This window comes from Carica papaya, chromosome 7 (genome assembly GCF_054855325.1).
Source record: "Carica papaya isolate Zhongbai chromosome 7, ASM5485532v1, whole genome shotgun sequence".
In the NCBI taxonomy this organism is placed as follows: domain Eukaryota; kingdom Viridiplantae; phylum Streptophyta; class Magnoliopsida; order Brassicales; family Caricaceae; genus Carica; species Carica papaya.
In genome coordinates this window covers 28,472,400-28,488,146 of record NC_142315.1, presented here as the reverse complement: position 1 = coordinate 28,488,146, position 15,747 = coordinate 28,472,400, and the positions used below count along the sequence as shown (strand labels likewise).

Genomic DNA, 15,747 nt, shown 5'->3' with positions numbered 1-15,747 from the left:
CTCATAACCATCGATAAGACTTTTTAATATATATTGCAACATCTCGACAAAAATTAAAAGGGAAAAAAAAAATAGGATAAAATAAAATCATAATTTAGATACGAAAACGTATAATAACGTTAGTATTTATATTTCTTACACATAAAGTAGCATGTCCAATAAATTTATAAAAATGTGTATTTCACAGCAGTTCAAAAAGTATAATGAATTGCATGTATATTGTTTACTTGGATTTGAATGAGATCATGAAAATGGATAGATGGAATACAAGTGAAATTTGGATGTTACATATATAAACTAAAATTGATACACATTTAAATTTTTACGAAAAAGTTATACTTTTTTACTCAGTCAGCTGATCCCGTCCTAGTAGCCATCAAGAAATATGTAGAATACAGAATTTGTAACGGCCCCGGAAAATATTAAAATGAAATGAGTATTTAAATATATCGAATGCGGAAGCGAGATCAAAATTTCATTTAACATCCCTTACACGAAAAACCAAAAACGTACTTAAAATATAAAAGATTAAACTAACTAAGAAAGAAACTCGAAAATAAAACTATGCGTATGACTACAGAGTCTCTAGGCATCCCCTTCGTCGTCCTCCTGCGGAACGGGCTCGGGAACCATGTCTTCCTGATCTGAAATGGTTAATTAAGGAGTGAGCTACACTAGCCCAGTAAGAACATCACGATATCTCACCGTCACGGAGATAAAGGTGGGTAAAAAACCACAAAAAGACCAATGGAGCATAATTTACAATAAACTCGTTTATTAACAACAAAACCTTTTATCAATAATAAAACTTTGACCATCCACTTACCTTGGTGGAATTTATGAAAACAATATGAGAAAAACAATAACATTATCATAATCATTGAATAATCTAAGCTGTAAAACATAACACTTATCACGCCTCTTGTAATTCAATCATTGTACAACATATCTTTTTCTCATTTACCAGCCTACTAGTATCCGTGGGGGTCCATAGGGGTTCCGCTACCCGTTAACCTTTAACATTCATAATCAGTTTCCAGGGCCGTCCCCATACCCCGTCCGGTATGGGCGCCAAAACCATGAACCTCAATACCCCGTCCGGTATGAGGGTGAAACGGGCCGTCCCCATACCCCGTCCGGTATGGGCGCCAAAACCATAAACCTCAATACCCCGTCCGGTATGAGGGTGAAACGGGCCGTCCCCATACCCCGTCCGGTATGGGCGCCAAAACCATAAGATCTCCATACCCCGTCCGGCATGTGAGACCACAATCCCGGTAGGGTTCCCTACGGACCCGGTCCGTCCACCATCTCCCAGGATATCTAGTCAGGCTGACCCCCATAATACAATTATCAGTTTACACAATCTTTCATTTTTCCTTTTCCCCAATCAGCATCATCAATTCACATTTAAACAAGCAAATCGTAATTCATACCAAACAGACAACATACAGTATCAGTTTTTCAGTCATTCAACCCATAATTAATAAAAACGTAGTGCATGCACACAAATCTGTAAAATGAACACATCAAACCTCATTTTGCATTTAAAGCTGTAAACAGGCCAAATAACAGTAAATCATCAATCACACTAGACTCGGGCTCCATTAGCAACCTTAAGCAATTTCACACATGCGTTAATTCAAGAAATACTGTTTTATCATTTTGAACTTTAATACCGTGATAGGAAATAGGGTGAGGGGTCCTTACTTGTTTTCGGGATCCGAATACGATTCACAGTGCGCCTGCAGGCTGTCCCTAATTTTCCCCTGAATTTTTCCCGGGGAACTGAAACACGCTCACAGTACCTGCACGGGTTCTAAAAAAATCCAAATTAGGCCCAGGGCCTCTTTCGGCCCAAATCGCAACTCCGGCACGGCGGCTCCGCCGTGCTCCGGCGACGGCGCCGCCGCTGGCGGCGGCGAGTCGCCTCGGGTTGACTGTTTTCGGCCGTTTTTGGCCGAATTCGGCCACACTCGCATTGGTCCTTGTCAGAAAACAACCCTAGGGCCCTCGGGGGGCCAAAAAATCACGGAAAAACGGAGCTTACCGGCGGCGGCGCTCTCGGGTACGGCGACTCTCCGGCGAAGTTTGTGTTTTGGTGATTTGGCTTCGGTCAACCTGTAGAGAAAAGAATGGTGATCACGGTGATATAAAAATTGCATCGAACGGAGGCCGGGAAGGGCCTCGTCGGAGGCAAAAACCGAGAGGGGGCGCGGCGGTGCCGCTGGGCTTCGGCCGCGTATTCCGGCCGTTTGGCCGGGATTTCGGCTTCGATTTGGCCATAGGAGGAATCAGTGGGGAAAAACGAGTCGGGGGTATGAAATTTACCTCGATCGGCGGTCGGAAATTTCCCCGGTGCGGCGGCGAGTGGCGGCGGGTGGCGGCGGTCGGCCTCTGGTTCGTCTTCTCCGGCGAGCGGCTGGCGGCTAGGGTTTGTGGTCTGGTGTGGAGGTTCTATTTATAACCCCTTGCCTTTTGATCACAGCCGTTCATTTTGTTTTAATCTGGGCCGTTCGTTTTTGATTGAATCTGGGCCGTCCGTGCGATTGAATCTGGGCCGTCCGATCGCGTGATTGATCTGGGCCGTCGGATCGCACCCACGCGGATCGCCAGCGTGGCTCCTTTTGGAGTGACGCGGTCTTGCCACGTGGCAGGCCCTGGTTGGCCGGGACTGCTGACCGGGCCTGCTGACGTGGCTGCTGACGTGGCCGCCCTTTTTTTTTTTTTTTTTTTTTTTTTTCTCCTCCTTTCCGGGTGCTACAGAATTAGCTTAGAATTCTGAGACTCTGCCGATGGGTTGCTCAAATTCTAAGACATGGTGTATGTTACAGGTGACAGTGAGTTAAAGAGATACATAATGACAGAGGCTCATATCTCAAAGTTTGTTATGCATCTCGAAAGCATTAAAATGTACCAAAGTATGCGACTCTGATTTTGGTGGAACGAAATGAATATTATTTTAAATATTTTTCAAGTATTCATAAAATTCATCAATCAAATTAATTTTTTTATTGTACTATTAATCAAAGCATAGTAAATTATCAGCATATATCAATTACAAAAAAAAAAAAAAAAAAAAAAAACCCTAAAAATAGAGAAAACTAATCTGTACAAAATTTGGATTTATTCACATAATTTTCTGGCGTAATTGATGGCTCCAAAAATTTCCCAAAGAAAGGAAAAAAGCCTTGTGGTGGCTACCAAATTCATATATATATATATATATATATATGTGTGTGTGCTAAACTATACAGAAAATTCATCATTCAAAAACCCTAAGAAGTCAAACAATAAATTGAAAAATTATTTAAAAAACAATAAATTGAAAAATAAAAGAGGAAGAAGAAAAAGAAAAAAATTTCTAAACCAAAAAGGTTGAATTCCCTACGATGAACATGAAGAAAAAGAAACAACCCTTTTATTAGGCAAGAGAAATGAAAAGCAATTTGCATAATTTGCAGCAAAAAAGATGATCTACACCCGACGAAGAGAAACCATTGAATGCCCGTCAACAAAAAACTGATAAATTCACCAACCCAAATTGATATTTTCAATTCTATAATTATATATATATATATATGCACAAACACATATATTATCCCTTCATTTATGAAGCTCAACTCCTGACAGACCCAACAAGCAAAGCTGTAAACTTTGCTCCCCTGTTATAATTTTCCTTGTAGCCTTCCCTTCCTTCCTCTCTTCTCCCTCTTCCCTTTGTTTTCTTCTCTGTAATTGTTGATTAAGAAAGAAAACAGTTCATGAAGCTAGAAAACAGTGAAGGGTTTCATGCTGTGATGAATTTTGCTTCTTCCCTTGGCTTATTGTTTCTTTTGTTTTGTCGGTTTTCATAAACCTGCAAAGCAAAGACAAGGTTTGTTCACATTCTCTTCTTGAAACGCTGGGCTCTTCTCAGTCCTCAAATCAAACCCACCCATTTTTTATCCGAACTCCACTGTTCAAATTTTGAGGGATTCTTTTGGGTATTATAATTTTTTCTGTAATGGGTGTTTTGATATGGTGGTGGATTTGGTAATGGTGTTGCAGAAGTTGGAGTAGGAGTGTGTTAGATTGAAATAGTTGGTGGTGGGATTGGGGGTGGGGTTCTCAACTTTTTGCAGCTTCTAGAGCTTCTTTTTGCAGCTTTTCTCAAATGGGTTTTCATTTTTTTGGTTCTGTATTGATTCTCTCACTGGTTTTCAAGCATTTTGCTTGTCAACAACCCAACACAGATGAGTTCTATGTCTCTGAGTTTTTGAAGAACATGAGCTTAAACTCCTCTCAAGCTTACAACTTTTCAGCCCCTTTCTGTTCATGGCAAGGATTATTCTGTGATGCCAAAAAAGAGCATGTCATTGAGTTAATGGTTTCTGGTTTAGGTCTCTCCGGTTCAATTCCTGATACTACCATTGGCAAACTAAGCAAGGTCCAATCTTTGGATCTTAGCAACAACAAAATCACTGCTTTACCCTCTGATTTTTGGAGTCTAGGTTCACTAAAAAGTCTCAATCTTTCTTCCAATCACTTATCTGGGTCTCTGCCTAGCAACATTGGCAACTTTGGCCTGCTCGAATCCATCGATCTCTCTGGTAATGATTTCTCTGGAGAAATCCCTGCAGCTATAAGCTCTCTTGTGAGCTTAAGATTTCTTAAGCTCGACAGAAATGGGTTTCAGTGGAGTATCCCATCAGGAATTCTAAATTGTCAATCTTTGGTGTTGATGGATCTTTCTTCAAATAAGCTAAATGGGTCTTTGCCAGATGGTTTTGGTGGTGCACTTCCCAAGCTCAAGACTTTGAATCTTGCAGGAAACAGGATTTCTGGCCGGGATGCAGATTTTGCTGATATGAAATCCATTACTAGCCTTAACATTTCAGATAACTTGTTTCAGGGTTCAGTAATGGGTGTGTTCCAGGAGAAGTTAGAGGTGATTGACCTGAGAAGGAACCAATTTGAGGGTCATATTTCTCAGGTACAATTCAATTCTACCTATAATTGGTCTCGTTTGGTTTATCTAGACTTGTCTGAGAATCACCTTAGTGGAGAAATCTTTCATAATTTGAATTCAGCCCAGAATCTTAAACACCTTAATCTTGCATGCAATAGATTTAGCAGACAAGAATTCCCAAGAATCCAAGTACTTTCTCGTTTAGAATATCTTAATTTGTCTAGGACTGGTTTGTACGATCAAATTCCTAGTGAAATCTCTCGACTGGGTAATCTGAAAACACTTGATCTTTCCATAAACCATCTCAATGGAAGAATCCCATTTCTGAATGTCAAAAACCTCCAAACCCTTGATGTTTCAAACAACAATTTGAGTGGAGAAATCCCAGTTTCTATCTTACAGAAGCTGCCCTGGATGGAGAAGTTCAACTTCTCCCACAACAACTTGACCCTCTGTGCTTCAGGAATCTCTGCTGAAACACTGGAAAAATCCTTCTTTGGAGCGTTAAATAGCTGCCCTATAGCTGCCAACCCTAGTCTCTTTCAGAAAAGAATCACTAGAGACAAGGGTCTTAAGCTTGCTTTGGCTTTAACTTTCTCAATGATCTGTTTGCTCGCGGCTTTGCTATTTCTAGCAGTTGGTTGTAGACGAAAATCCAAAAGGTGGGCAGTGAAGCAAACATCATATAAAGAAGAACAAAATATCTCTGGCCCTTTCTCATTCCAAACTGATTCCACCACATGGGTGGCTGATGTCAAACAAGCTGTATTGGTTCCTGTAGTAATTTTTGAGAAGCCATTGCTGAATATCACCTTTGCTGACCTCTTATCTGCAACTTCGAATTTTGATCGAGGAACCCTTTTGGCTGAAGGAAAATTCGGGCCTGTTTACCGAGGATTTCTGCCTGGTGGAATTCATGTGGCTGTAAAAGTTTTGGTCCACGGATCAACATTGACAGAACAGGAAGCTGCAAGAGAACTTGAGTACCTAGGCCGGATCAAACACCCTAATCTTGTTCCACTTACTGGATATTGCTTAGCTGGTGATCAAAGGATTGCCATCTATGATTACATGGAAAATGGTAACTTGCAGAATCTGCTTCATGATTTGCCACTTGGGGTACAAACAACGGATGATTGGAGCACAGATACATGGGAAGAAGATGAAACTAATGGGATTCAAAATGTTGGCTCTGAGGGACTGTTAACAACATGGAGATTTAGACACAAGATAGCTCTGGGAACTGCACGAGCATTGGCATTTCTTCACCATGGCTGCTCACCTCCAATAATTCACAGAGATGTCAAAGCTAGCAGTGTTTATCTTGATCTGAATTTGGAACCTAGATTATCCGATTTTGGGTTGGCTAAGATTTTTGGAAACGGTTTGGATGAAGAGATTGCTCGTGGGTCACCTGGCTATATGCCACCAGAGTTTTCTCAGCCCGAGTTTGACTCTCCAACACCAAAATCGGATGTCTATTGCTTTGGTGTAGTTCTATTTGAGCTAATTACTGGGAAAAAACCGATTGGAGATGAATACCCAGAGGAGAAAGATGCAAACTTGGTAAGTTGGGTTAGAGGATTGGCAAGAAAGAATCAAATTTCAAGAGCTATTGACCCAAAAATTCGTGACACAGGACCAGAAGGCCAGATGGAAGAGGCCCTCAAGATTGGCTACCTATGCACAGCTGATCTTCCATCGAAGCGACCAACTATGCAACAAATAGTTGGTCTTCTTAAAGATATTGAACCAAAACCTCATCAATGAAGAACATAGCGAAAATGATCAATACAAGTTTCTTTCTCTATCTTTTTATTTGGTCTGCTAATCTCTCATCTCTCTCTGTTTGGAGTTTTTTCTCTGATGTTTTTCTTGCTTTTTCTTTGGGGGTTGAAAGGAGGAGAGATGTATAGTAGTCCTGAAATCATGCTTTCAAATTTGATGCCTTGGTTTTTTAAAATTTTCTGATGGCATAACAAGTTCATTTTTTCTCTGTATCTTCCCATGCCAATTTTATCAGTTTTCTCATCCTTTCTAGGAATCTTAGATGCCCCCAACTCAATTTTTCTACTTTTACATATGTTAATCTTCTCCGGACAAGTATGAAAACCCGTAAGGGTTTATACATTTATTAGGTTTCGAGATGGAATTTTGACAAAATATCATAGTTGTTTTATATCTATCTCATAATTTAATTCTGTCTGGTGTGTTCTCTCTGTCCTTATATATATATATATGCGTGTATGTGTTGTAATAATCTGTGTTACAGTGGGAGAAATGAATAGAAGTATATATTTTGGTTAAAGGAAGAAGGTAGGGAGAAAGAGAAGGGTGAATGGTAACAAAATTTGATGAGTTGTTTATGAATGGCGTGTGATTGAGGGAAGCATGTTGTAGACATTGTGGGTAGTTGAGTTAGAGCAGCCATGAATATGAAAGCTTCTGCTGAAAACCCTGGACCACCGCATGACATCCAGGACCATTTATGGAGCAAATGTGGTTTATTGCAGACAAATATATACACACACACACACACACATCATATACATATGATATCATATTTGCAGTAGTATCAATTATAAATTAATATTTTAAAATAACTTTTTATTTAATTTTATTAGTTATTGAACTTAAATTTGAAAAACCTAAGATGTTTATAGGGAAAAATTCTCCCTCATGGGCAAAAATTTCTTTTCCCTCTTACCCATAAGGGAGAAATGCAATAGAAGATTTGTTACTTTAAAAAAATTAAGAAACACCCAACACTATTTAACTTTTTTCTTTTGTTTTTTCTTCCCACTTCATATAGATTGGCAGAGAATCTAGACAAACATCCAAATTATTTATAACTCTATATATATATATATATATATATGTATATATGTATGTATGTATGTATGTATGTATGTGTGTGTGTGTGTGTGAGAATTCCTAGCCCATATTGTGGAATATGTGCACAGAGAATTTCCATAAAAAGAAACAGACTTCAAGAAAACACCAAACCCTTGACTTCAAAGCTATTTTTGGCAAATTGCCTTTTGGAGAGACAGAAAAGCCAGAGGATATATAATATATTTCAAAAAAAAATACCCACACCGAATGCCAATAAGCTAATGCTCTCGAGTTTGAATTGAACTCGGTGTCATCATATCAGCACTAATGTATCAAATTTTATTATAATTTTATAATTAAACGTACTCAGACGATAATAATATTATAATTAGTGGGCTCCGGAAAAATTTTTATGTTGTACTTAATTTTTAATTATTTTTATAAATTTAAATTGAATTATATTGTCTATGTCTATAAAGTTGATTGTGATATTATATAAGTGATATTTAATTAATAACATATATATATATATATATACTCAAAAGTATATTTCCAACATATTTAAATAGATAAATAGAATAACAATCACACATATCAAACCACAATAAAAAATAATAATATAAAATATAGTTAAATAATAATTAAATATAATTAAAAAAAATTCATTCTATATATATAATATAACGAAAATGTATATGGGCTTTTCTTAATTTAAAACAAGAAGGTGTATTGAGACATATGGTTTCAATGTTTATGGGCTTTTTTGCCTTCGACTCAAAGGAGGCAAAATGGACCATGCCCTAAGTTAATAAATGGTCCAATTTGATTTTAGGACTTACTATATTTATATATATATATATAACATATATATATTTCTTGAGAAAATATATAATATATATTTGAGAAAATTAACCTATGCTAGTTGAAGTAGCTCGAAAATGGATATACTCACAATTCACAATAATTTTCATACTTTTATTTCTATATAAAAATTATAGATTCGAATTAAATTGTACTTTAATGTATAATTCACAATTTATAATAATGTATATATTTTCGATGTAAGATTAAAATATTTCAATTTAACACGAGCTTTAATTATTATTATTACTCAAAAATTTAATTTTAAATTATTATTAATATGATACATGAATTTATTTATATAAATTTTAATAATAACATTTTTTTATATGAGATTAAGATATTATAATTTGACTTGGGCTTTAATTATGACTAATGGTTAAATTTAAGTTTAAATTATTGATAGTATGATATTTGAATTTTTATATAAATTTCAATAATCACATATTTTCTGATGTAAGGTTGAAATATTATAATATGACACATACTTTGTAATACCCTTAATTTATTTTAACATAATTAAAATTAAATGTATAAATTTTTTTTATTTAATATAATAATGAAAACAAATAAGTGAATGATGAAATTGAAAATAATTTTGAGAAAAATGGGTGAAAATTTAGATTTTGAATGTGTTTTTGAAAGAAAAACGGAAACTGATAGTCAAAACGTAATTTAAAAAATTTGTAGCACATAGGACGTCCAGTCAGCAATCCCGACGAACTAGAGGGTGTTGCGTGACAAGGTACGCTGACGCGGTGCCACGCAGGAGGCCATGTTGGCGATCCGCGTGTCTCCAATCGGACGGTCTAGATTTGTTCTCGCTCGCACAGACAGTCCAAATCTGCTATCCCTTTAAAATATGATCAGACGGTTCAGATCAAATTGCGATGAACGGTTCAGATCTACTTCTTATTTAAACGCGATCGGACGATCCAGATCAAATCGCGATGAACGGTTCAGATTCACTTATTATTTAAACGCGATCGGATGATTCAGATCAAACGTGATGGACGACCCAAATTAAAATGAGACGGATATAAATAAACCTCTTCACATCAAATCCTAACCCTAACTGCCAGATCCCTCCGTCGGAGAAGAAGAGCCAGTCGCTGGGAAAAGAGTCAATCGCCGTCTGCTGTCGTGCTAGAGCCACTTCTGACTGCCAAAATAGGTAAAAAAAATTTAATTCGCTCAAAATTCAATTCTGAACACCCCCATGGCCAAATTGAAGCAAAAGAATCGGCGGATGAGTCGAAAATTGGGGGGCAAAGCCCGACGGCACCGCCACAGAAAAAAAAAAAAATCGCATATGATGAGACCCTTTCTGATTTCCTTTTCATGTAATTTTTCTACTATTATAATCACCATTCATTTTTCTACAGGTTGACTGAAGTAAAACACTCAATCGTGAAAATAAGCCGGCGGAGCTGCCGTACCGAAAAACTTCGCCACTAGTAAGCTTCAGTTTTTCAACTTTTTTCGACCAACCGATGCCCCTTAACGTGTTTTCTCGCTGGAATAGATACAAAATTGCCCAAAATAGACCGAAAACGGCCAACCCGAAGTAAACCGCTGCCGTGGATGGTAGTGCCGTCGTTGGAACACGGCAGAACCAACATGCCAGAATTTTGAAATTGGCCAAAAAGAGTTTTAAAGACTGATTTTGGATTTTTTAGAATATGTTTAGATACTTAAAGTATGTTTTAATCCCCGAAAGAAAATTCAGAGAACTCCGGGGACCATCAGTAGGCACGATTTAAAGTTTAGCATATCAGACATCAATTTGCGTAAGAATCTCTTACCTTATTTTATGTTATGGAATTGAAGTTTAATTAATAATAATACGGTATTTTGTATAATTTAGAAAATATTCATAATTAATTACAGGTCACTGATAGAGACGAAATCAGTTAGTTATTACTGTTTGCCGTGTTTAGCTGATTGGTTGATTTTACAGTTTTTTGAATGCATGATAATATATTGGAATTGGTATGATGATGCGATTGTGTTTTCTTGATACATGTATTGATTGTTTTATATAATTACAGTTAAAGTGAAAAACTGAAAATTAAAAGTAAACAGAAAATTATTTGATTAAGTAAATAGATGAACGGTAACCTTATTGAATATCCTAGGAGATGGTAGACGGATCAGGTACATAAGGAACCCTACCGTGAACGTTTCATAATACCGGACAGGGTATCGAGGATTAGTATTTTGACGCTCATACTTGATGGGGTATGGGAACAGCCCGTTTCACCCTCATGTCGGACAGAGCATTGATGGATGGTATTTTGATGCTCATACCAGACAGGGTATGGGGACCGTCTGTTAATTGAAAATGTTAAAAAAAAAAAAGTTCACGTGTAGTGGAGACATCCCTATGAACCCCAATGGATACCAGTAGGCGAATAAAAGAGAAAGTCATTGTTGCCGACTGATTACATATGAGATTATAATATTATTTATGTTACTAACTCTATAGGTTAGTTTTGAAAATCTCGCTACGATAAGTATACAGTAAATGATTTTATTTATGATAAACGAATTTACTTAAATTAAAAGCTCCATTAGTTATTTTCATAATTTTTACTAATTTTCATTTCTGTGTCGGTAAGTAGCGTGATATTCTTACTGAGTCAGTGTAATTTACTATTTCATTAACCATTTCAGATCAAAATAATCAAAACTCAGAGCCCGATCCACAAGAGAGTTGCGAGTATGATGCCTAGTTGTTTATTATTTATTTATTTTTTTAATTTTTCGTTATTTTATATAAGAGGGTTATTCCCGTAACCCTATTGGATAATTTGAATTATTGTGTAAGGAGTGTAAATCTTAATTATTTATTTCACTTTCGCATTCAATTCATATTTATTTCCTTTCAAGTTCACGAGTCGTTACATACTTTGATACTACGAATCTAATAATTTTTAAATTAAAATAATTAGATATTAAAAAGTAAAATTAAAATTATTGATAGTATAATAATATTTAAATTTTATATAAAATTCAACAATTATATAAATAACTTATCATAATTTAAATTTATATTCTGAAAATTAGAACATAGGTTATGTTCTATGCATTCATGGCGGCCACTAGCTTCGGCATCAGATGCTCATCTGGAAATTGGGAGAATTTTGTTTCATGCACATATATATATATATATGTATTTAAAAAAAAAAATAAATTTGATATTATTTATTTATCATTTTCCAAAAAAGAAGAAGTTAATTTTTTTAAATAAAAAAATAATTAAAAAAGAACGGGAAAAAGTCAACATATGGATAAATAAAATGGATTTTGAGATATATTATTTACAAATAGCTGTATTTATTATTTTTCCTTTAAAAAGTATTGATTAATATATTATTTTAATTTATTGGCCGTCAGATCAAGAATCTAAGAGATCCAACGGTGAGGATTCGATCAAGCAACTAATCATGGCTAAGAACAAGTGTGGGTCCATCACATCAGAATAGAAGAAAGTTAGAAACCAACAAAAGGTGGGATTTTCTGGAGGAGCTAAACTAGAGATTACACAAGAAAGGCGTCTTCTTCTTCTTCTTCCTCTTCAGTCTACAGAGAGAAAATCCAGAGAGATGTCGGACGAGGAACATCACTTCGACTCGAAGGCCGATGCAGGAGCCTCCAAGACTTATCCTCAGCAAGCTGGAACCATCCGCAAGAATGGCTATATAGTTATCAAAGGCCGCGCTTGCAAGGTCTCATCTCCTCTTCTCCTTCTCTATCTGCGTATATATTTATAAATTTGTGTAAAGTATTGTTTTCTCTAGTCTGATTTTTCTCGATTGTTATCTCGTTTTTGTTTCTGTTTAAGTTTGTTTGCGTTGGATTTGTTGTTTAGCGAGCGTACCTTTTTTGGGATGACACTGTTGATTTTTTGGGTATGTGTAAAGATATCTCACTATGGTTTGATATCGTAATAATCGGAAAGCATATAAGTGTAGCTATATATATGTATATTTATATAAATATAGGTCTTCCCTAAATATGATACCGATTTGTTTGCTTAAAGTTCTAATTGATACACCGGCTTTCTCAAGTTTGGGAATCTTCTTTGGCTAAGCTCCTTCTGTTTCGAACGAGTATGAGCCCTATCCTGTGTTATGGAACGAATCTAGATTTTATGTGGAATTCATTTGGAAGTGTATAATTAGTTTAACTAGAAGGCCGGGAAATCTTGATTTTTTTAGGTTATGCAGGAAGATGGTGTTTGGTAGAACTTGCCTGTGACTTAACTCATTTAGCCTTGCAGGTGCAGGTTATCGACGCCAAAACGAGGAGATTGTAGAATTAGTTCTGTATATATATACCTAATTTATTTAAAATATTTTTTTAAAAAAATCTATTTAAACTCAGATCATTAAGTTGTCAGATTCCATGAGCTGCCCTCTTCGGTTAAAATTTGCTTCTGATATTTAATTGTGTGTTGTTTTTCTGTTTGTTTGCCTTTCTGATTAAGTAGCAGGCTCGATGCGAGCTTTTGCTGTTTTAACAGGTCTATGTCCTGATATGAACTAGTAGAAGTTCTAAACTTTTTAAAGTGAGTTTGTACCTGTATGTCCTCCACGGCCTTTAAATAACTATCTAATGTTGTTGATTAAAAGATTTGGCATGTAAGGATGTTGCTTGCATAACGCAAATGGGCATAGTAGATCACCTTTACAGGAAATAATGGGCACAACTTCTTTAAACGTTCTCAGTTTTGAGAAAAGCTATCCTGTGCCTATGGCCTCAGGTTTTTAATGTACCTGTGCAGCAACTCCTCTCTATCAGGATTCCACACTTGAAATTTTGTTTATCTCATGGCATGTGAGAATACTGTTATTGTAACCGCGATTCGTTATTGTTTCTTTACCAAGAGAAACCGTGATCCATTCTTGTGTGGCAGCGCAATCTCATTTCTTATGTTTGTACTATTTCTGGCTTGTTTCAGTTTCATGATCTTTAAATTTCTTGTGTTCTTTTTTCTCATAATGGGCAGGTTGTGGAAGTTTCAACTTCAAAAACTGGCAAGCACGGACATGCAAAGTGCCACTTTGTGGGTATTGATATATTCAATGGGAAGAAACTTGAAGATATTGTTCCTTCATCCCACAACTGTGATGTACTGCTCTTCCTTGATATATTATTTGTAGCCCTTTGCTGTCTTTCTCGTTAGGTTGGAGGCTCGGTGGTCTGGTTAATTGTTGCAGTGAATTTCTTGTTACTTTTGCAGGTCCCCCATGTCAATCGCACTGATTACCAGCTGATTGATATATCTGAGGATGGATTTGTAAGCTTCTGTATTCTGTTATCTAATACTATTTCTTTTAATATACATATGTTTTAGCTTCAGGGAAACTCTATCAAATTGTTTTACTGATTGTGTTAACCTTGATACTGTAATGATATAAATTGCTGTTTCAACAATTTACCAGTGTTTCTCCATCTTCTCTCTCTCTCTGGATAAAAGCATTTCTATCATGCTTTTATGTCCTCCAGCTTCATTGGCTATTCTGTTTTCTAATGTGAACAATGCATTTGTTTTTTTTAATTAAAATACTTTCTAGCCTGTTAAACCTCTTTTTTCCCTCTCATAAGGCAAGCTGCATTTAAAAAAAAAAAAAAAAAAAAATTTAGGCGACTCTGTCTTTCTCATGATCTATGAATTTCTTCTCAAGGTGATGATACATTGACCTGAACAAAAATATAAGAAATTTAAAGAATAAAGACATTTGTGGAACTAACTAGGTGATTTTTAGGTGAGTCTGTTGACTGATAATGGAAACACCAAGGATGATCTGAGGCTTCCCACCGATGACAATCTGCTTACCCAGGTATTACTCTAACTCTAAGAATCTTTTCTCCCTTAATATCTGAAGATGTTAATGGTACCTAAAATTATTATCGTTCTTTCCTGTAGATTAAAGATGGGTTTGCCGAAGGAAAGGATCTTGTGGTTTCTGTCATGTCTGCAATGGGAGAGGAGCAGATCTGTGCCCTTAAGGACATTGGCCCTAAGAATTAATCATGTTGCTCTAGCTTTACCTATAAAGCATTGGACTCCTTTTTTTTCCTTTCTATTTATGTTGCTGAGTTTTCTCTGCTTTGTTTGGGCAGCAAACTGATCTATAAAGCTCATATAGTAGCTCTTTAATCCTTGGAATTGTGGGCGTGATGGAATTTATTATATAAAATTAGATGATGATATTTTTATTTGATTTAGCAACACCCATCAACTTCTGGTTTTAGCCAGGGACGTTATGCTATTTTTACTCTAATTTAGGTCATCATAGACAGCATGAGAGTTTATTGTGCACCTTATGAGCAGATTGACTCGGATGATATTATTGAACAATCGATTTGCTATTTATAATTGCATTGTGCAAAGATGTATTCGGGATATGTCAGGACCGTAGAGGAAGAGAATTGGCTCAGACATGAAGCGCGAGAAGAACAGACAACTGCAGAGGAAATTCCAGGATTTCATCAAAGAAAAGGGGGTACTTTGACATTTCTTTTAGTTCGAATTTGTTATTCTGTCACTTGTACTCTTGTCGGCTTCCTAGAATCTTGTTAGACCTTGCTAGGGTTTTGGATTGCTGAGTAGAAACAGGGGAAGAATGGACGAAGAAACTAGCTTTTCCCTTTGGAGATTGAAATTGAATCTAGTCAGAAATGCCCTTTTCTCTGTAAATTCTTATCTCAATCTATTCCTAACATCTCTCGATCTTATTCTGACCGTCTCCTCTTTCGAGCAAACGAATCCGGGTTTATCATAAGAATCAAACGGTGAGGATTCAATCAAGCAACTAATTATGATTAGAAAGAAGTCGGTTGATCTTCTGGTTTGTATTAAAAGTTTAAGTTTATCTTGTAAAGACGAAAAACAGTAAGTGAATCATAAATATTAAGAACTAATTCGGAGTTTAAAATATTAGTATTAAAATGTTAAACAATTTAAAAAATATTTTAAAAATAATAAAAAATTAAACTATATAATATTACATAAAATTTAAAAAATTTTAATGCAATCAGCCAATTAAATGCAAATAAATTTTTTTAAAAAATTAAAAATATTTTCTCTA

At 35.9% G+C, this 15,747-nt stretch overlaps 2 protein-coding genes and 1 long non-coding RNA gene across 3 annotated transcripts; 2 read left to right on the top strand and 1 right to left on the bottom strand.

Annotated features, from left to right (window-relative positions):
• Positions 1–420: 420 nt before the first annotated feature.
• LOC148253128 (uncharacterized) lies at positions 421–2,733 on the bottom strand. The gene is made up of 2 exons (XR_015813632.1): positions 2,051–2,733; positions 421–1,808 (listed from the first exon to the last, which is right to left on the bottom strand). It is a non-coding gene; the product is annotated as an uncharacterized LOC148253128 (long non-coding RNA).
• Positions 2,734–3,387: 654 nt separating this feature from the next.
• LOC110811205 (Leucine-rich repeat protein kinase family protein) lies at positions 3,388–7,152 on the top strand. Its single transcript, XM_022037625.2, has one exon. The coding sequence runs from the start codon at positions 4,157–4,159 to the stop codon at positions 6,719–6,721; it is 2,565 nt and encodes an 854-aa protein (XP_021893317.1). The 5' UTR covers positions 3,388–4,156; the 3' UTR covers positions 6,722–7,152.
• A 5,007-nt stretch (positions 7,153–12,159) lies between these two features.
• On the top strand, positions 12,160–14,875 carry LOC110811212 (eukaryotic translation initiation factor 5A-2-like). The gene is made up of 5 exons (XM_022037637.2): positions 12,160–12,378; positions 13,662–13,784; positions 13,896–13,952; positions 14,422–14,496; positions 14,583–14,875. The coding sequence occupies exons 1-5, from the start codon at positions 12,256–12,258 to the stop codon at positions 14,685–14,687; spliced, it is 483 nt and encodes a 160-aa protein (XP_021893329.1). The 5' UTR covers positions 12,160–12,255; the 3' UTR covers positions 14,688–14,875.
• The last annotated feature ends 872 nt before the right edge of the window (positions 14,876–15,747 follow it).